The sequence below is a fragment of the Formica exsecta genome, unplaced genomic scaffold (genome assembly GCF_003651465.1).
Source record: "Formica exsecta isolate Colony F162 unplaced genomic scaffold, ASM365146v1 scaffold47, whole genome shotgun sequence".
Taxonomy (NCBI): domain Eukaryota; kingdom Metazoa; phylum Arthropoda; class Insecta; order Hymenoptera; family Formicidae; genus Formica; species Formica exsecta.
This window is the reverse complement of record NW_021851936.1, coordinates 1,185,259-1,205,760: the sequence shown is the minus strand read 5'-3', so window position 1 is coordinate 1,205,760 and position 20,502 is coordinate 1,185,259. Positions and strand designations below refer to the sequence as shown.

The 20,502-nt window shown below is 35.9% G+C and overlaps 1 protein-coding gene across 19 annotated transcripts in view; it reads left to right on the top strand.

The window, feature by feature from the left end:
• The first annotated feature begins 7,593 nt into the window (after positions 1-7,593).
• The window catches only part of LOC115241149 (disintegrin and metalloproteinase domain-containing protein 11), a 45,745-nt gene continuing 32,836 nt past the window's right edge, over positions 7,594-20,502 (top strand). For 17 of the 19 annotated variants that reach the window (XM_029816741.1, XM_029816744.1, XM_029816731.1 and 14 more), the window contains exon 1: positions 7,596-8,479. In XM_029816741.1, the coding sequence (XP_029672601.1) occupies positions 8,392-8,479 (88 nt within the window). In that variant the 5' untranslated portion in view covers positions 7,596-8,391. Of the gene's footprint in view, positions 8,480-20,502 lie in introns of all 19 variants that reach the window. The other 2 variants (XM_029816750.1, XM_029816748.1) reach the window with 2 other exon arrangements.

The window sequence follows — 20,502 nt, the reverse complement described above, 5'->3', positions numbered from 1 at the left end:
GGTCACGTGAAGAAGGAACTTAAGATAATCACAGAAAGATATGAGAAGGGTGTCGAGAGAGCAAAAGGAGAAGGGGGAAACTATAAATAGAATGATTTCGATTTGTCGAATTGGATCATACATTTTTTTCGTTGTAAAAGAACGCATGCTTTTGCAATAAAAAAAATGAGAGAGAGAGAGAGAAAATAGAAGAAAAGATTTCTGCTCCCGAGAACTATTTCATGATAAGAAAAAAACCCTTTACAGGTTTCTGGTCTCGTAGTGCCACTTTAAATAATAATGAATAATAATATAATAAAATAAAACAACAACAAATAATATATTAATAATAACAATAAAATAATAATGATAAAAAGAATAAAAAAATTGTTATAAGTTGTAACTGTTGTTTCTGGTACATGCAGATACTATACACATACACCCTAAACTAAGGATATGGCCTCCGTTGTTTATTTAAACATAACTTCGTCCTATGATCCTTTTGTGCAAAGAAAGCAATGTCCTGGAATTATATACAAATAGATAAATTAACCCGTATGTTACATATTTCGCTTATATCGCACAAACATAGCAATCATTAGAATGATTTATTTATAATTATTACAGACTTCTTGTATCTTTTTAGAACAAGAGCCATAAATTCATAGATTCTTGAATTTTTCTTAAATTTTTCTGCAACCCTAATTTCATATCAGATCTTCAAATCCTGATCTTATAATTCTGATAATATTTATACTATGCATAATTTTTATATATTATTGAGTAATTTATGTTATTTATAATACACACTTTTTCAAATGTTTCTGATCGTATAAAATATTATTAATGTCGGAGAAGAGCTTTATTTTACAAGAATATTTGCAACATTCTTGTTTATGTTATCCTTGTTTACGTGATTTGTTGCCTAAAATATTGTTGCAATTTTTGTGTCATTTTACGCATAACGCATAATAGCGCGACTTTTCCTCGATCTATCGATTGATCGATCTACAGCAAGCAACTGACGATCAACGTAAGGGAGAGATCTAGCGTAAGCAACCTCGCATTATGATTACCTCTATGTATCTGCATGACCACATTACAATAACCTCTAACTACTTTTAAAAGGAGAAAAAACATAGCAACTACTCGATGTAGCAGAAAAGAAACTCTATACAGAGCGTTCCAAAAGTATGTGCCAAACGCGTGTCAAGAGTACTCGGTGCTAGTATTTTATCTTCGCGACGACAATCTTTCCCACTATAAATGCCCTCTTGTATAATCCTATATAAATTCTTAAGAATACTTATGTTTTGAATATGTTTCAGCGTTTCTTTTAAACGCTTTTCGAATACGACATTTTTCAAAATATCTATTTAAATATTAATTCATGAATTCACGGATTCCATAAATCTTATATGATTTTAAATTGATTTTGACTCAAATAGAATAAAATTCTTTTTTCAAGTAAGATATATGTTGCGAGACATTAATTTTTGTCGCGAGAAATCAATTATTGTCGCGCAAAACTTTCGGAGCATTCTGTATAAATATTCGTATCGATCGCGAAGTACATTTAGCATCTCTTGTCGCGTAGCGATTATTAGCTCGTATTAATGGATAAATGAAGTAATTAATTAATTACGTTAACTTATGGAGGTAAGATTCGAAACAATGAAGCAGGGGAGTAAATCAAAAGATGGGGATTCCTGCGAGATTTATTCAGGACGAGGTACTTAGGAGGAGTCTTCCCTCGCGAGAGGCACGCGTTGCCCTATATACACGTATACAATATGCCAAGAAAGCACTCGCACATCATCATGGTTTTATTATGTGAATATTATATTATACTCTTTTCATCGTGTATTTATATTATGTGGCAAACAAAATTATTCATCAGCATAAGTATAAAGATTTATTATAAATATAATATATATAATAAATTTTTTCATATTAAATTATAAAATTTTATTTCTTTTAAATTCTATGGATCTCTCGGATGATAAAATTTTCCTTGTAATTCTAAATCTTCTAAATCCTAGATTATTTATTGTTAAAATATGTACATATTTAAATTACAGAAACTTTGGAATTATTTAAATATTCACTTAATTAAATGCTAAGTTATTATACTTATGCAACTTCACATAATACAAATACACTATTACATAATTACAGAATAAGTTTACAGCGCTTAATTAAAACTATATCTTTTAAGATGAAGTATGGCGCGAGTGCTTTCTTCGCATACCATGCATATTTATACATAATATAAACTATATAATATAAACTAATCATGATTTGCAATCCTACAGTGCACTGTCGAAAACGAAACATAAAACAAGTAGTGCAAATTAAGGGTTTTTTAAGCATTAATGATGAAAGAAAAAGAGAGAACTAATGTACTGACGATGACGACTTTTTTAACGTTTTATCGCGTTACGGAGTATAATATGTGTATATATACATAAATGCATAACATATATCCACAGCAAGAACACACGTAGACCACATGTGTCTATGTATATACATATATATACAATTCATATAATCGCGCGTGCGTGAAAGTGTGCGTGTGCGTGTCTGACAAGTGTGCAGCAAGCATGTAAATAATAAAGACCGTATAATACCATAATTATCCACGAGAATCTATAATTGCCAAGTGTATAAGTCACACACACAATACATACGTCATATACATATATACATATATATATGTGTATATATATATATATATATATATATAGATATAATATGAGTTCGATGCACAATAGCGACAATCGCATTATCCTGTGCGATTTTCCCATGAGCGAATTTTTGCACCACTTTGTTCGTGAATTTTCTTGCAAAATAATGTCTAAACAAATTTGCGACTAATAAAAATACCGACACAATTTTTTATTCTTTGTCAACTCTTTAGATTCTCGCAGACGATTGGATTATTAGACTTATAAATCCAGGGTTGCCAATCCCTTCTTGGATTTTTATATCATTCCCCTTAAATCCTCTGAAAATCCTCTGAAAATTCCTCCGAAAATTTTATTTTATTTTATTTTTTTTTAAATATATTCGAGTTACATATATCCGAACTGTCGCCAACAATCGTTGGTAAAAAAATTCACCAACAAAAAGGCGGTGCAAAATGATTTCTGATGTGAACATCATCAATAATCAGACATTCCTCGTTAACCCTTTCTGGGCATATGTATAATGGCGTTCTTTCTTGGATACTTGGAACTATGATCAGATTTCATGCCATTTGTAGCTTAAGATGTGTAGTCCTATTTTTTTCACTCAAAAATAGGTAAATCAAGACTACAAAACAAGATGAAAGTGATATTTTTCATCCTGTAAACGTTTATCGTTATATAAATTTTGTGGGGTCCGACAGGCCCTACTTCGTGCCAGGCGCAGGAAGGGTTAACCCTTCCATCATAACCAATGTATAATCGATGCGTTTATTAAAAGGATCAGTATAAAGAAGTCGCAGGATAATGCCGGGAGAGATTGCTCGATTGTTGAAGAGGAATGTTCCGCGCTGACGTCGAGCTTATAAAGTTACTTAATGTTAGAGAGATGTTTTTACACGACTGCCACTTTACAATGACGTGAGATTACAATTGTTTGTTTCGGTGGCTGACGCGCATGTTTATCGCCGTCGCACGGTATGAAATTTTTGCCCAAACTATCGAAGAGAACAAAGATATTTCACCTATCTGCATTTTCTCTTATTTCAAGATTATATAATTTAAATATATATTAATTTAAAATTTATATATATATTTGAAAAATATAAATTGCATAAAAATTCTTGAATATAAAAAAATAAAAATAAGTTATATATAAGTTTTCTTTTTCAAAAAATAAAAAATAAGTTATATATAAGTTTTTTCTTCAATGCAAAAAAACATATAATTTTGTTATGTATATGTATACTCTGAATTATAAAACAATGAAATTTTTAATATTAAATTAGTTGTTTTTGTGTGTAATTTGTATAACTAATTAACTTTTTAATAGGTGTGTTTCCACAAATCAGAATCTCGTGTTGAGATTGATATTGAAGCGGTGAAATATAAAAAAAGATGAAATTCTAATTATTTCCGCATTCTGAACTTTAAGATCCTTTTCTGTAGATCTATTAAAATATATATAATAAAATTTTAAATTCTTACATGTGTTTTTAAAAAAACTCGAAACTATATATACAATATATATGTACCACAATTATTTATATAATAATTACGAAGTCAATATGGTAAACATTTTTTCTATCAATATTTAGACGCAGTTAGATAAAGTATTTTTGTTCTCCCGGATTGATAAAATTTCACACTATACGTCGATTTCATTTTCCGTGGCGCAAAAGTGTTTTGCTCCATTATCTTTTCCTCCCTCGCCGCAGAAAACGCGACGGCGAATTCTGCGCGCGGCGAATGAGTTCCGCTGCGAACACGAATTTATTTCTCTCGACGGATTAATATACAGCCGAAATGTACCTACCATACGTAAATAAATAAATAAACAAATAAATGAATAGATGGAACAAAGTGAGGAGGCGGAGATTAGGCCGTTTGAAATCTTTTCTATTATTCAAAAATAGTTATTATTTTATGTTCAATATTTGTAAAATTGTTCTTGTTAGAAATTAATTTACGCAGATAATCACTTTTGTTGCATAATTATTGTTTTTTAATATGTACATATATTACATTAATCTATCATATTTATTTAAATACTCACAAAAATTATTTAGTACAATCTTCCTATCTAATTCTTAGTTGTTTATGCTATGCATGCACCTATCTTTACAAAATATAAAGAAACAAATCATTTTTTACAGTTAAAATTTAACACATGTTAGACAGTTATGTTTACAGTGTGTACATATAAATTAATACATTAAATATATATAAAAGAATTAAATAATTTTTTTATAATAAATTGTTTAAATAATAATTTTCTTATTTCTATGATATATTTTCTAACAAAAATTTTTTTTTTGATGGGATTTTTAGTAAAATCTATGTCAAATGTAAAAAATATAGTACTATGCTGCACTCACGCTGTTTGTCAAAAATAAATAATCGTCAGCCGAATCGTCTGCAGTGCAGCCTACGCGGCGACCTATATTTAGACCAACACGTGAATGAATCTCTCACGTGCCTCGTCATGTTGACTTCCCATTTCTCGTATGAACCAAAATCGATTATTACACTTGTTACAAAATAGTTTCGGCACGTGTCGCTGTTATTCTATCGTCTTTCATAGTGACGCGAATTATATATGTTTTGCTAGTACAAACTCGAAAAAAATTTGGTTTTTTTCTTCTTCAGAGATAAAAAATTAGAAATTGTATAATAATTCACAATTACTCCAATTTTCTAAAAATTTTAAATTTTTAGTTACTAACTTTACTATTATTATTTTCGGGTTCTGAAATTTTTTATCATAAATTCTTTAGTGAATTACGCTTTCATCACATATTTTATATATATTTTTAGATTTCTAAAGACTTCTATCTTCTTCGGTTTGCATTTTTTAAATATTTTTATTAATTTATAATAATTTATACATTAGAAAGTCTTGAAATGTTTATTGAGTTACCCCATCGGAGGTAAGGATAGACAGAATTCGTATTATGATCTTCGAAGAAATTCCTGAACATAAAACAGCTGGGTCAGCTATAAATGACAGATTGTTTTTGCAAGCTGTGCAAGCTATTATGCATTTAAATTTAGAAATGAGACATCAAGACAAAGACATACGACAGTCTGCTGTAAGATTAACCAACAGGTAAGAAGATTCTATTGCTGTTAAATCTCTCAGGAATCCGAGTCACGCAAACAACAATAATTGAATCAAATTCTGAAGAAAATAGTAAGTTTATCCTTGCGTGCTAAAAGAATAATAAATGATAGAAAGCAGCAAACTAATTATTGCAATTAAAATTAGTAAGTTCGAATAAATTTCGAGTAAATTAGAGATTTTCTAGATTTTCTAAATTTAGCATATTCTCTGAATTTACGTTCTAACTTCTCCTTGAATAACAGAGAATTTCTTCAAATATAAATTTTTAAATCTTTTATCTTCCTTGAATATTAGATATATTGTAACGTATAAATTTTTCCAGTTTTCTTGAATTTTAGAAACTTTTTATATATTCCTCGCACTCCAGAGTTCTCTAACTCTCATATTTGTTGCAAAGCAACTACCTCGGGATCAGGATTCCTTAAATTCTAGGTTCTACAGATCTTAAATTATTTAGCGTTCGCCTATCTAGCGTCTCACGTTCCAAGAATTTTTGAAACCTTACTCTGGTTCACAAGTCCCTAATTCTTTTCATTCCAGCTACTTCGTACCTACAGCATCCGCAGATCTCCTCTTACTCAGAGCAATCTCAAACGCTCTTCGCATACCATTACTACTACACTTCAATAATTCCTCTACTCTTCGTTCCACAATCTCCACCTGATCCACCATCTCCAATATCTCATGCTCCATTCCAACTATCGTCACCTAATCCAGCTTTATCCCCCTTTTCTCTTTCTCTCTCTCTCACCCTCCTTCCCTTTCCCTTTCCTTTCCAGTTCACTTGTTTGATTGACGCTAATGATCGCACTATCAATTAGTAGCTTACGTATGCATTTTCTTCATTTCTGCCAAGCGAAACTGGAGATGAAGTTTCTATGATTGATACTTCGATTATTAATTCGCCTTTGTTTTAATGTACTTGTGCATCTGTAATACTTTTGTATTCGGTCTAATTTTTTTCTACTTTATTAATTACAATTTTAATCCTCTATATAATATCTCTTAGATGACTAAATTTAAAAGTACTATATTTCTACTGTATCCCATTTTCTTTCTTTTTATTTATCTATTTATCTCTTTCTTTATTTTTCTCCGTTGCTGAGAATTATGCAAGGCTAAAAAAAAAACCAGGCTTTATGCAAAATTTAGAATCCGCGGAATCAAGACACGAAGTAAGCTTCTTAGTCCTTCGTTTCCAACTTTGCGTTCCACTGAGTACTTGATTCTGAGATACATCCCAGCTTCGTCCCTCTTCTCCTATTCCCCATGTATTCACCATTCATCTGAAACCCTCTCTCTTCGCATCCACGTCAGCACTTTCCGCGACTCTTCGTACTATAGGATACAGTCAACGGTAGGATCACCATCTCCTGGCGGTTGATGCTCCGTGGCAACTCCCGCCACCTGGTCCAGGGTTCGTTCTCTCTCTCCTGCCCTGTGCGCTATCCCAGCCAGAGGGGGTTTTCGTATCTCGATGCCGCTTCTGCCCCCGCGGTCGTAGCGAGGAAGCCGCCGGCGCGGCCAGCGCGAGTTATTGATTTGACAGGAATGACGGCAGGCGGAATGGCGCAGGAATCGATAAGAGGAAGTGGTGGTCCAAAGCTGCCGGTGATGCGCTGCGCGGGGGTGCGCGCGCGCAAGAAGAAGGAAGACCGCTGGTGTAGCGAGCGCTCTAGAGCGAGCGAACGAGCCGCGGAGGGTTGTGTGGGGGTTGTGGAAGCGAGCAGGTAGAGGGAGAGATATGGAAGAGGATCGGGGGGAGAGGTAGAGTGCGAGGAGGAGAACCGGGAGAGAGGGAGCGGAGAATATTTTCATACTCCAGACTCCCGGCGTAGGTAGAAGATGGCAGCCGAGGCGTGATTCGGTCCGGGCAGTTTCCTCTCTTCTGGCCGCGCGCGCGCGAGAGTAGCAGGGCCGCAATCCGCTCCGGGTTTGAGAGGAAGAAGTCGCCGGAAAATAGTGTGCTCTCCCTTCGTGGCTCGGTCTCCTCGTTGTCGGTCGACGGTGCCCGTGGCTCGAAAACCCCGGAAGGAAGCCCTCGGAAAATGATTTGAGGAGAAATAAAACGAGGGAGAGAGAGAGAGAGAGAGAGAGAGAGAGAAAGAGAGACTGATTGACTAATACTGAAAGAAAGACGGTCAGAGAGAGAGAGAGGGACAGAAAGGGAGAGAGAGGCAGAGTAAGAGAGATCCGCTCCGCTCCGCTCCGCTTCGCTTCGCTCGGCTACGCTCCGCTCGCGCGACGTGTTCGTCTCGCTGTTTTTCTGTCGTTTTTTTCGTCGCCGTACATACACAATCGCTCGCGCGGGCGCGCGTATCCCAAAGATCGGTACACGAGATCGATAGTATACTATCATCGGGAGGATCGTCTCCGTGATCCGCTTCGATACAGCTCCATCACGCTCCGATTCGCTCGGCTCCGCTCGGCTCCGCTCCGCGTGCCGCGTCTGATGAGCAAAAAGGTGATAGATGTCGGTGACTATGCGCGTAGTAATGAGTAATCCTGTAAAACCCGTCGGGATCGCAGCATCCGCCATCGTCGCAGTGTTTCACGAGCGTCATGTAATATGGAATTAAACAATGTTGTTAAGACGTAAACATGTTCTGGCTACACTGTGGACTCTTTGTTCTCGTGATTGCCGTACGTGGATTTATTAGCAGCTTAGCCGACACCACATCCAAGCGAGGTAATGCCTGCCTGCTTACCTGCCTGCCTTAGTTTATCTCTTCTGTTCGCTTGCTTGTCTGGTGTAATCAATCCGAGATATCGGTCCAGAGAAATCATAATTCGATAAATAAAATTCGGGTTTTTAATTGGTTCAAATTTTTAACTAAGCCATCATGTTTGTCGAAAAAACTGGATGCACCTATTTCGTGAAAGATAATGTGATCCGAGTCGTGTAATTTGACATAAGATGGTAGAAATTATTTATCGGACTAACTAGAAATTGCGATTCTCTGTACGGATGGCTGCTTGAATGAATGGGTGTAAAGCGCTGATCGTTATGGAGGTATTGCACCTGCTTGCGCACCTTGCTTGGCCACTCTATCTGCTTAATAGTCTTAAGGAGGTAGCACCCACGAAAGGAAAATTGGATTTAAGGCGTCTACGAGTTCGAGAAATATTTAAAATTTTTCGATTGTCATTCTATGCAAATAATTGGAATTATCTACATAAAAAACAACAACTTTATTTAAATTAATTTAACATTTAAGTGAGCACTGGTCCATATTATTTATTGACTAACCATGTCTACCTGGTGAACTCGAATAATTTTGCTGTAATAATTTGTAGTGTGAACGGATAACAGTCTGGTTTATAATTAGACGCGAGCGCAAATTATTCATCGAATTACCACATTTATCTAGCCGAGTGCAATCATATCAAGTAGCGTATTGTTTGTTTAGTTCTCGAAAACTCATTTTTAAATTATATAATTAGATAATTTTGTTATTTTTGTTTCATTTTTGTTTCATTTTCTTCTAAATTTCTAATTTTTTAAATTTATAAAATTTATAGATTCGAAACTTTTCTAATTAATTCAAGTTTTTCGATCGGCAATTTCTTAAACTTTAAGTGTCTAAGAGGTTCTTTTAGTGCTGGATACATAAAGTTTTATGTTTCTTGAATCCAAAGTTGTTTTGATCTTCGATTCATTAAATTACAGATTCCCCCTGGGATCGAAGAACATCGTTTGCTTTTAACGTCAAAGAATCTATGATGTCGTGTTGGTTGGAAATCTCAGAATTCGAGAAATCCAGAGAATGTAGGATTTAAATAATTTAATCTAGAGATTAGATTAATCTCCAGTGAAGGAAATCCGTGTGGAATTTACAAACGCCAGGATTTAAAGATTATAAAGCAATTTAAAATTTAATTTAATATTAAAGTATGCCAAAGTATTTAACAAAATCAAAGATCTAGGATGTACGTAACTTGATCTTCGATAAAGTTATAAAATTAAAAACGTAAAATATTTTGATCGCGCAAAAAATATAAATTTAAAAAATTGCAAAATGTAATAATTTAAAAATCTAGAAATTGGAAGCTTTCAGAATATTCGAGAATTTCACATTAAAATCTAAGGAACCGAAAGGACCGCTCGATCGAGTCTTCGCCGTTCCCAGGATACTGCAGAGAGAGAAAGAGAGAGAGAGAGAGAGAGAGAGAGAGAGAGAGAGAGAGAGAGAGAGAGAGAGAGAGAGAGAGAGAGAGAGAGAGAGAGAGAGAGAGAGAGAGAGAGAGAGAGAGAGAGAGAGAGAGAGAGAGAGAGAGAGAGAGAGAGAGAGAGAGAGAGAGAGAGAGAGAGAGAGAGAGAGAGAGAGAGAGAGAGAGAGAGAGAGAGAGAGAGAGAGAGAGAGAGAGAGAGAGAGAGAGAGAGAGAGAGAGAGAGAGAGAGAGAGAGAGAGAGAGAGAGAGAGAGAGAGAGAGAGAGAGAGAGAGAGAGAGAGAGAGAGAGAGAGAGAGAGAGAGAGAGAGAGAGAGAGAGAGAGAGAGAGAGAGAGAGAGAGAGAGAGAGAGAGAGAGAGAGAGAGAGAGAGAGAGAGAGAGAGAGAGAGAGAGAGAGAGAGAGAGAGAGAGAGAGAGAGAGAGAGAGAGAGAGAGAGAGAGAGAGAGAGAGAGAGAGAGAGAGAGAGAGAGAGAGAGAGAGAGAGAGAGAGAGAGAGAGAGAGAGAGAGAGAGAGAGAGAGAGAGAGAGAGAGAGAGAGAGCAACAGAAAAGGATAGAGAGAGAGAGAGAGAGAGAGAGAGAGAGAGAGAGAGAGAGAGAGAGAGAGAGAGAGAACGAGAGAGAGAACTCGCTAGCTCTCTGCATCCTTGAACAAGGATGAGTACCCCATCGGGTTGCAATCCTCGACCTCTTAAATTATCGAGTTAAATTCTTACACTCTCAACTTGTCGAGTTCTTGAATCTTTACGTTCTGGATTTCTTAGATCCTCGAATCTGGAAGAAATTTTTAATTTTTTGCATCCATAAAAAGAATACATTTTTTATTTTTTAAATCTTTGAATTTTGACATTCTTAATTTCTTGGATCCATGAATCTTAATATTCTCGAGTACTTGGATCCTTGAGTCTTTGCGTTAAATCTTAATCTCTCTCACAGATCTTTTAGAAACATCAGCATCCTAATATTTCGAGAGTTACATCTTTTATTATATTTCCTTCTTATAGACTCTTTATATCTTCTAATTTTCCTATTAATTATAAATATATGTATCTTCGTGTGTGGCGCATGTTTGCTCAGTGTCGACGATTCTTTATCGCTGTCATGCACGATTCGTTATACATGCACTTTCTCTTGTTACACATATAATTCTTTTTATACAACAGGAAAATGCAAATAATATTAGCGTAAAATATAATGTGAGTGAATATAAACTGTAAGCGATAAATAACAAAAAAAATACTTTCCGTTGCAATAAATAAAGCATGCGTTTATGTGCATTAATATCTAGTTTAAATATATTTTTTAATTTATTTATAATGTTTAATTTTATAAAAAATTACTCGAATATAATTCATGTAAATCAACATGTGTTAATTCATGTAAAATCCAGTACGATAACAATACGCGATACAATTATCAGGCGTGTTACAAGAAGCGTCTTATTAATTTCGCTAACTCGTACGTAATAAAAACCGCTGACCGCGCGTGGCAGCTCCTCGTAAATTCCGCAGATTCGCGCATTCTGGTATTTGCCGGCGGCGGAAAATGCGAATATAGATCAGCGGAACGACGGTGCTTATGACCGTGCATACGGTACGCCGCGGATTTTCACGGAACGGCCGCGGGAAAACGCGACGCCGGGCGTCGGAATGCGCGTAATCGTTACGTACATTTCCGTCGAGCTTCAAATCCCGCCGCTGCATTATTCATAATGTTATAGCGTGGAATTACACTCGCTCGCTCGCTCACTTTGCATGTCGCCGTCGCCGCTCATCGCCGCGTAAAACCGCGGAGCATGCGAATGTGCGCTTTGCACATGCATCATCGCATCGCGGCGGCTTATCGCGCCGTCAATTTTCCCAACGACAACGACGACGATAATGGCGATGCGTTCCTTAATAGCCGGATATTTCTGTCGCGCAATGTTAAAAGGGCGCAATTCCGCGAAATGTTTCAAAAATTATTCTCGGATAATTTTATCACTCCCACGGATAGAATTTTCGATAAAAAATAATAGATTCTTGAAGTTACACATTGATGTCGAGCGATCCGATTTATTTATTTGTATCGTATGTTTGTGAAATGTTTTTGATTTTGTTAAATGCTACTCTCAGGATATCAGCTACAGTTATTTCTGCAAAATATCTTTAAGAACCGTGGAGTTTCAGCGTGACAGCCATAAAATATTTATAAGCTTCTTAAAGATCGCTTTCAAAAATATATATGGTTTGTCATGAGTCACCAATAAAGATTTTAATGACATTTTAACGCTCTTCTCATGTGATTGAAAGAAGAGTAGAATATGGAGAGAGAGAGAGAGAGAGAGAGAGAGAGAGAGAGAGAGAGAGAGAGAAAGAACGAGAGAGAGAACTCGCTAGCTCTCTGCATCCTTGAACAAGGATGAGTACCCCATCGGGTTGCAATCCTCGACCTCTTAAATTATCGAGTTAAATTCTTACACTCTCAACTTGTCGAGTTCTTGAATCTTTACGTTCTGGATTTCTTAGATCCTCGAATCTGGAAGAAATTTTTAATTTTTTGCATCCATAAAAAGAATACATTTTTTATTTTTTAAATCTTTGAATTTTGACATTCTTAATTTCTTGGATCCATGAATCTTAATATTCTCGAGTACTTGGATCCTTGAGTCTTTGCGTTAAATCTTAATCTCTCTCACAGATCTTTTAGAAACATCAGCATCCTAATATTTCGAGAGTTACATCTTTTATTATATTTCCTTCTTATAGACTCTTTATATCTTCTAATTTTCCTATTAATTATAAATATATGTATCTTCGTGTGTGGCGCATGTTTGCTCAGTGTCGACGATTCTTTATCGCTGTCATGCACGATTCGTTATACATGCACTTTCTCTTGTTACACATATAATTCTTTTTATACAACAGGAAAATGCAAATAATATTAGCGTAAAATATAATGTGAGTGAATATAAACTGTAAGCGATAAATAACAAAAAAAATACTTTCCGTTGCAATAAATAAAGCATGCGTTTATGTGCATTAATATCTAGTTTAAATATATTTTTTAATTTATTTATAATGTTTAATTTTATAAAAAATTACTCGAATATAATTCATGTAAATCAACATGTGTTAATTCATGTAAAATCCAGTACGATAACAATACGCGATACAATTATCAGGCGTGTTACAAGAAGCGTCTTATTAATTTCGCTAACTCGTACGTAATAAAAACCGCTGACCGCGCGTGGCAGCTCCTCGTAAATTCCGCAGATTCGCGCATTCTGGTATTTGCCGGCGGCGGAAAATGCGAATATAGATCAGCGGAACGACGGTGCTTATGACCGTGCATACGGTACGCCGCGGATTTTCACGGAACGGCCGCGGGAAAACGCGACGCCGGGCGTCGGAATGCGCGTAATCGTTACGTACATTTCCGTCGAGCTTCAAATCCCGCCGCTGCATTATTCATAATGTTATAGCGTGGAATTACACTCGCTCGCTCGCTCACTTTGCATGTCGCCGTCGCCGCTCATCGCCGCGTAAAACCGCGGAGCATGCGAATGTGCGCTTTGCACATGCATCATCGCATCGCGGCGGCTTATCGCGCCGTCAATTTTCCCAACGACAACGACGACGATAATGGCGATGCGTTCCTTAATAGCCGGATATTTCTGTCGCGCAATGTTAAAAGGGCGCAATTCCGCGAAATGTTTCAAAAATTATTCTCGGATAATTTTATCACTCCCACGGATAGAATTTTCGATAAAAAATAATAGATTCTTGAAGTTACACATTGATGTCGAGCGATCCGATTTATTTATTTGTATCGTATGTTTGTGAAATGTTTTTGATTTTGTTAAATGCTACTCTCAGGATATCAGCTACAGTTATTTCTGCAAAATATCTTTAAGAACCGTGGAGTTTCAGCGTGACAGCCATAAAATATTTATAAGCTTCTTAAAGATCGCTTTCAAAAATATATATGGTTTGTCATGAGTCACCAATAAAGATTTTAATGACATTTTAACGCTCTTCTCATGTGATTGAAAGAAGAGTAGAATATGGACTAAAAAAAACAACGTTTTTACTTTATTTTGTGCCAACTAGCTTACTTGGGCTATGTTTAAATTTAGTTAAAATAAAAAAAAATTATAACGAGAAAACGAAATTTTACTTTTAAGTTAATTTCGAGGAAACTTACTTCAATAAAAATTTTCATTTGGAGCTTAGTTATAAAGTCAGCTAACGCGAAAACTGCACAAGTTTGCGTAGCAAGATGGCGCCTAATCATATTTTCGTTAAGGAAAGATCGATATCAAATTGTTCGAAGGAGCCGTAAACGTGACACACTTCCGGGAAGATACGCGTTTATATTTACTAGATATTTCCATAATCATAAAATGTGTTCAAGCTGTAGCTATAAACTCTAGTATAAGCATTTATGAAACATTCACAAGTAGTTGCATGTTACATGATATTTATCGTTGCAAAATACATTTGTAACTGATATTACATCCTCTAATGTATTCTCTTGTCGCCAGTACTTTGCAGACATGAAAACGCATATAATATACAGGAATAAATGAGAGTATAAAAATAATATAATCGCAATTTAAAAAATTATTCTCAACTAAAATACTGTTAGATAATTTAAACAAAAATTGGCTGTTTTTACAATAATTAATTGTAGTGTTAAATATATTCATATATTTTTTTTTTTTTTCTAAAAATCGTTTAAAATCTCTCGAGAGAGAGAAACAGAAAATGACATCGGCTATAACGAAGGGGTTGTAGCCGACGAATATTTTGTTTACCCGTTATACGCGAAATCAATCAACTTGTATCCTGCAATTAATCAAGGACGTAAAACGGGAAGACGGCTTGTCGACGAGTTTCCTCGAGCAAGACCCACGAGATTGAAATGGCAACGTGCCAGTTCTAACTTATTGGCTTTTAATACGTGAATCCGCGGCCGATTTTGCAGCTCGACGAAATAGGACGACAGCTCTTCGAAAAATCGAAATAATGCGCACGAATTTAATGTGAAATTTATCGCTAATCAATGATAAGATTTCAAAAGTTGAAGATAAAATGCTTTAAGAACTTGATTGTACGTACAGAATACTTCAAACAAACGATTGCTCCCTTTTATGACAGATAGAGGTATTTTGTATAATAACCGAAATAATAATACTTGTAATATATAATGATGATTAGCGCAACAGTGAGTACTGAAGAACTATAGAAGTTCTACGGGAGCTGGCATAGTAGATGATTGCATAGTGCAGATATATAGTCTCTAGAGCGATTAAACGCCCATTCATTCGAGCACTATGCCTACGTATCTACTCGTTTAACTCATTCCCCCAGTCTGAGTATATCTTCCTGTACTATTAACCTACGATTCACGCTCGTCTTTGGTTTTCTATAACTTGTAATGTTTTAATATTTCTTGTCCAATAATGTAGTATATAATTTAGTAAATCATCTTTTAACATATGCAAGTTTTTCCTAATATTTTTTTTTAAATATGTAAGATTTATAAAGTGAAAGAAAAGAAAAAGACAGAAAGAAAAACTTAATTATTGATGTGACATTTTGTCGATTTATAAAGAATGCCCTATCTATTGAGTCATCTTTCACCTATAAGTTCTTTGACCAATCTAGAATCGATGTTTTTTTTTGAAGACTGAACATCTTGAAGCGTGTGTGTGTATGTATGTGTTATATAGCTTTTCCATTTATCAAGGAAAAATCAGCTCTACAAATTGATGAAAGAACTTGTAGATAAAAGAGGACTTGGTAAGTCTGGGACATCTTGTATTTTCGTGAAATGGTTTCTACCGAAATGAGGATAAGTAGGTTTCTCCTACAGAAAATATAGGGCAATTTATATTTCAAATTTCATTCTACTGCTACCCTTTCCGATAGATAGAACGCGATTAATGGAATCGTGCACTGAAATAGCGTTAACATGCTAAGCTACAAATCGATTTAGATTATCGATTGTTGAGCGTTGCATTTTAACGATAGCGATAAAAGTGTATGATAAAAGTCCTGTTCGCACATATAAACATATACACAGGTGTGTAAAAGGACGATCGATTTACACACACGTACACGCGTGTCCTTCCATTCGTATATATCTATTTGATCGATCTCTTGCGATGTTGTAGAGCGGCGATCAACAGGAAATCGCGAAATAACGAGGCAGTCAACTGCAGAGCGCCTGCAGTCTACATTGACGTATGCGTTGGTAGTGATGACGTAATGAGGGTGGAAACGCGAAGGGAAGGGGAAGGAGGGGACGAGGGAAGGGTCGGACGGGAAAGGGGATCTTACGCGGTTATCGAGTGACGGAAGAACGATGGATTCACTAAACCCTGGAATGCATGATGTGGGTCAATCTGATCTCAGTTTTTCCTATCTTTAAACGTAAATTGTATATCGGCTATTTTGCTTGAGCGACTCCGCGGACAATTGACTTCAAGAACGTCTTCGTATTGCGATAATACGAAGAGGAAACGCTGCAGATATTTTGAATAAAATAGGTCGGATGTAGCCAGCGTATCGTGTCATGTCGCATCGGTTATCAATGAACGAGCGAAGGACGACCTATCTTATGTTCGGAACACGAATTTGATCACGCTTCGTGAATTTCGCCGTCTTTTTCCGCAAGTTTGTTGTTGCGTCTCCCGTTTAAATTTCGTCTTCCGCGTGAATTTTTTGACGTTTTTCACAGAATTGAGAACTTGGTCACGTAGTGATGAAAATTCAGGGAGGGTAGTAGAGTTCTGGTAGCGCGGGATGGCGCGCAGGGGGTTGAACGGACGCGGGGCGAAATTAAATTTCTCGCGGAAAGAGGCCAAGACACCTCACCTCACCGTGTTGGCGAGGTGAAAAGGAGATCTCCAATTTTAGCATGATCTCTGAAAGCGGCTACGAAACTGGGCTGTGTGAGCGTTGTATACGCGAACGGTGCTCTTTTATGCGCCTTTGCACACCCTTTATCTCGCCTTGAAATCGCATTATTAGATTTGTGTATGCGGGCGCGATATCTATCTGCTCGCTTAATTTATGCGAATCGAGAAAAAAGAATTTCGACGACTTGGACGAACGGAAATCTAAGGAATTTCAGAGAGCTGCTCAAATAGATTATCGCTAGAGGGAGAACGAGATATCAATTCAACCCGCAACTGTTACATTCACCCCTTTCTCATGGCGAGACGTGTCTCACGTCGTATTGCTTACTCGTGTACAAACAATACCATGGTGGAACGGGACGAGTAAATTTCCGGATCGTTTTCCCCACATGTTCCCTAAGGCGCTCTGATGTCTAAAATTTTATTTAAGCTTATACCCAATAATTTTTTTGGTTGCATTTTATACAACATATTCGTCGCCTTTATACTATGCTAAATGTTTTAATTACTGCATTTTTATTTTAATATTTAGATTGAATAATATTGGCGGTACAAATATTCAATATATGTATATCAAAATATAAGGAGATTTATAAAAATTTTCAGAAAGACGATTGAAACATTCTTTCTTATTTGTATAAAAACAATAATATTATTAATAATACTAACAGCAAAAATAATAAACGTTTATATCGCAAATACAGTAAACAAGTTTTAAAAAAGTTTGTTATTACTTAGAAATGTGTGTTGTGTGTATTATTATTCAGAATTATTACTTATGTATTATATAGTAATATATTACTATTTCAGGATAATAATTCTAGATTTCTGAATTTCTGAATTAGTCGCAAATCGTAGCTTGAGATCGAAACTGCTGGGCTTGTGGCGGATCATTTTTCCCGGATGTTCTCTTAAATCGTCCTCGACGCCTGAGAAATTCCGCTCCAACCTGGTTGCCGCTTTTCCGGCTGACTCCCCCACAACCTCTCGTCCATTTTCCTTTTTCGGGAATGACCGTCATCATTCTCTATCTTGATACGCGGCGAATACTGTGGGAACCGACAAACGGCAGTGACAGGATGTTACGACAAGAGATAAATATGACGGCACGGAAGGTTTGCCATGGCGGAAATGTCTACTTTGTTAAATTACAACAATATATAAACTTTTAAGTCGCGAACATCCAATGGCATAATACAGAAAGAATTTGCTAAAGTGTTGATTCTTTAGCTGGATATCTTGGATTTATAATTCTCTGGTATTCTAGAAAATTTTACAAATCTAATTATATAAAGATATCCTAAAAATAAAAAAAATGTAAAAATTAGGTGTCCAAAAAATGAAAGATTTAAAAGTGCGAAGATCCAAGGATCTTCGTCGTCAAGTTTGGCAATGCGAGGATTCGTCTGTTGAATCGTATCCTGACACGACGCGAGAGAAGATCGAGATATCGAAGAGAGGAGCGCAGGCCAGGACGAGCGCAAAGCGTGGTATTTGTTTTAGAATTCCTACGCTTTACCGATGTTCGAAGTGGCAAAGCGTTTGAAATCTGAAACGAATGCGCGCAAACCTTCATCTCAACCAGGTGAGCCATAATCCGTACATGCGGAAGAGATGCGTGACATCCGTACGTGCATGAGATCACCGCGTGAAGGGAAAAGTGAGCCACTTGGGCGTAATTAATCATTATCTCCACCCTCTCTGAAATTACGCATCACTGGTATATCATTCTTGTCCTGCTCCATGGTGTCCTACTGAGCAGGAGAGTTTTATATCATGTCGGAACATCATATATGTGGGAAAAGTGGAGAATTTCGACCTGTGTTGTTCGTTAGAGGTCTTTTATTACGCGTGGATTTTGCAGGTTTCTTCTTTGATTGCGACCTCGCACGCAAATATAATAATGCCCATTTATTTTTGAAAAACATTCTTTCTCTTTATATATTTCCACGTTTCTCTCTGTAACGAATATCATTATATGAGAAACATTAGTGAAATTGCATTCCTTTCTGTTGAGCTTAAAGTCAATTTTTTTTTTCTTAGAGACAAAAGCATAAATTTAGATCTAGTTATTCTCAAACTTTAACGCAGACTGTTTATTGAGATATTTAACATTGTAAACTAGGAAATATAATATCCGGAAAAAGTTTCGTTACGGGCGATTTTAAATTGGTCAAAGAATTCGTAGACGAAGGTACTGTCGGTATTTCCGAGATGTCGTATATACAAGTATTTATTCAACCTGCAGCCTGAGATTCGCCAATCTTCCATAAATGCAGGGAATAAACAGTTGCGACAAACACGAAAAAGAGAGACAAATTCTCCGAAAGGGAAAACGGTTCAAAGCGAATCTCCGTTCGTGTTTGATTGCATATTTATTCGATTTTAGATGTTTCTCGTACGCGACGAGATGTTGACGGGACAAATCAGAAATCAAAAGCCGAAGCGAAAGAAACTGGCACAACTAGGAAAAGTTTAGCTGCAAACACGGATTTTTATGCACTTTCATTTTAATACACTTTTCAAGTTAATGCGCGATAATTATGCGATGCACTTTATCACTTTAAAAAATAAATTAGAAATGCATTTTTTAAATGGCTTTAATGCCGGTTCTCTTCTTTAATCTTGAATCCCAGGTTTTTCTTGTAATATTACATAAAGAACCGTTTTCATTCCTTTTTTCCAATTTTGGAAATCTGCTTCTTAATTTCTCATTCACATGCATAATTGTATGATTATATAAAAATTAAACCATTGTAAAAATTTAACCATTCAAAAATTCGACATTTTAAGGATCGAATATATGTATAATCCTCTAATTTTTAGATTTTCTAAATCTTAATCCGTAAATCTTGAAGTCATTGGATTTGCGAGGAGTCTCGAGGAATTAAGATAAAAAAGCAAGCAAATAGAAGTGAGCGAAGAGGTTGAAGTTGTGTTTCAACCAATCCGCCATTCACGCAGTACTTTCCTCACTCTTATCCTCTTTCTTCTCGCTCATTTCTCGTTCTTCTCGCCACTTCTCATCCCATCGAAAAACGTTTCCATGTCGGTCTTCGGGATAAATAGTTTGCACAGGAAAAGGATTTCTCCGCGCCGGCAATTTATCTCGAACGTACGCGGCTCCATTAAGCGGAGACGCAACCCTTTGAGTCTGGAAAGAGTAGGATGTTGCGGATTTGGGATTGCGCGTGGATTTAATGCTGTAATCGCGGGATTTCGGGACGCGCGGAACATGACGACAAGGCCGCTGATAATTTCGGGGAAAATTACTTTGCGTACGATCGTGTCGAAAATATCGATGATTTTTATTTTTATCGGCACGTGTATTATATATTAGCTTCTTTTATAACTGTAAAAAGAAAGAAGAAATAATAATAAAAATTGATTTAATATAATTTAAAAAAAAAATTTTTCGCATTATTAAAACACGTTTAATAACTCATTAATTAGTTATAATAATAAATCAATAAATTAAAGTTTAATTATATAGTATCCGTCAATTATATATTCTATCGCAAAATATAGAGATTAATTTCTCTATTCAAGAGATTGTAATATTTATGATTTTTCCATTTTATCGGTTCTTTAATTTCTTTCGATAATCAAATTATTTTATTTTTAGAATAAAT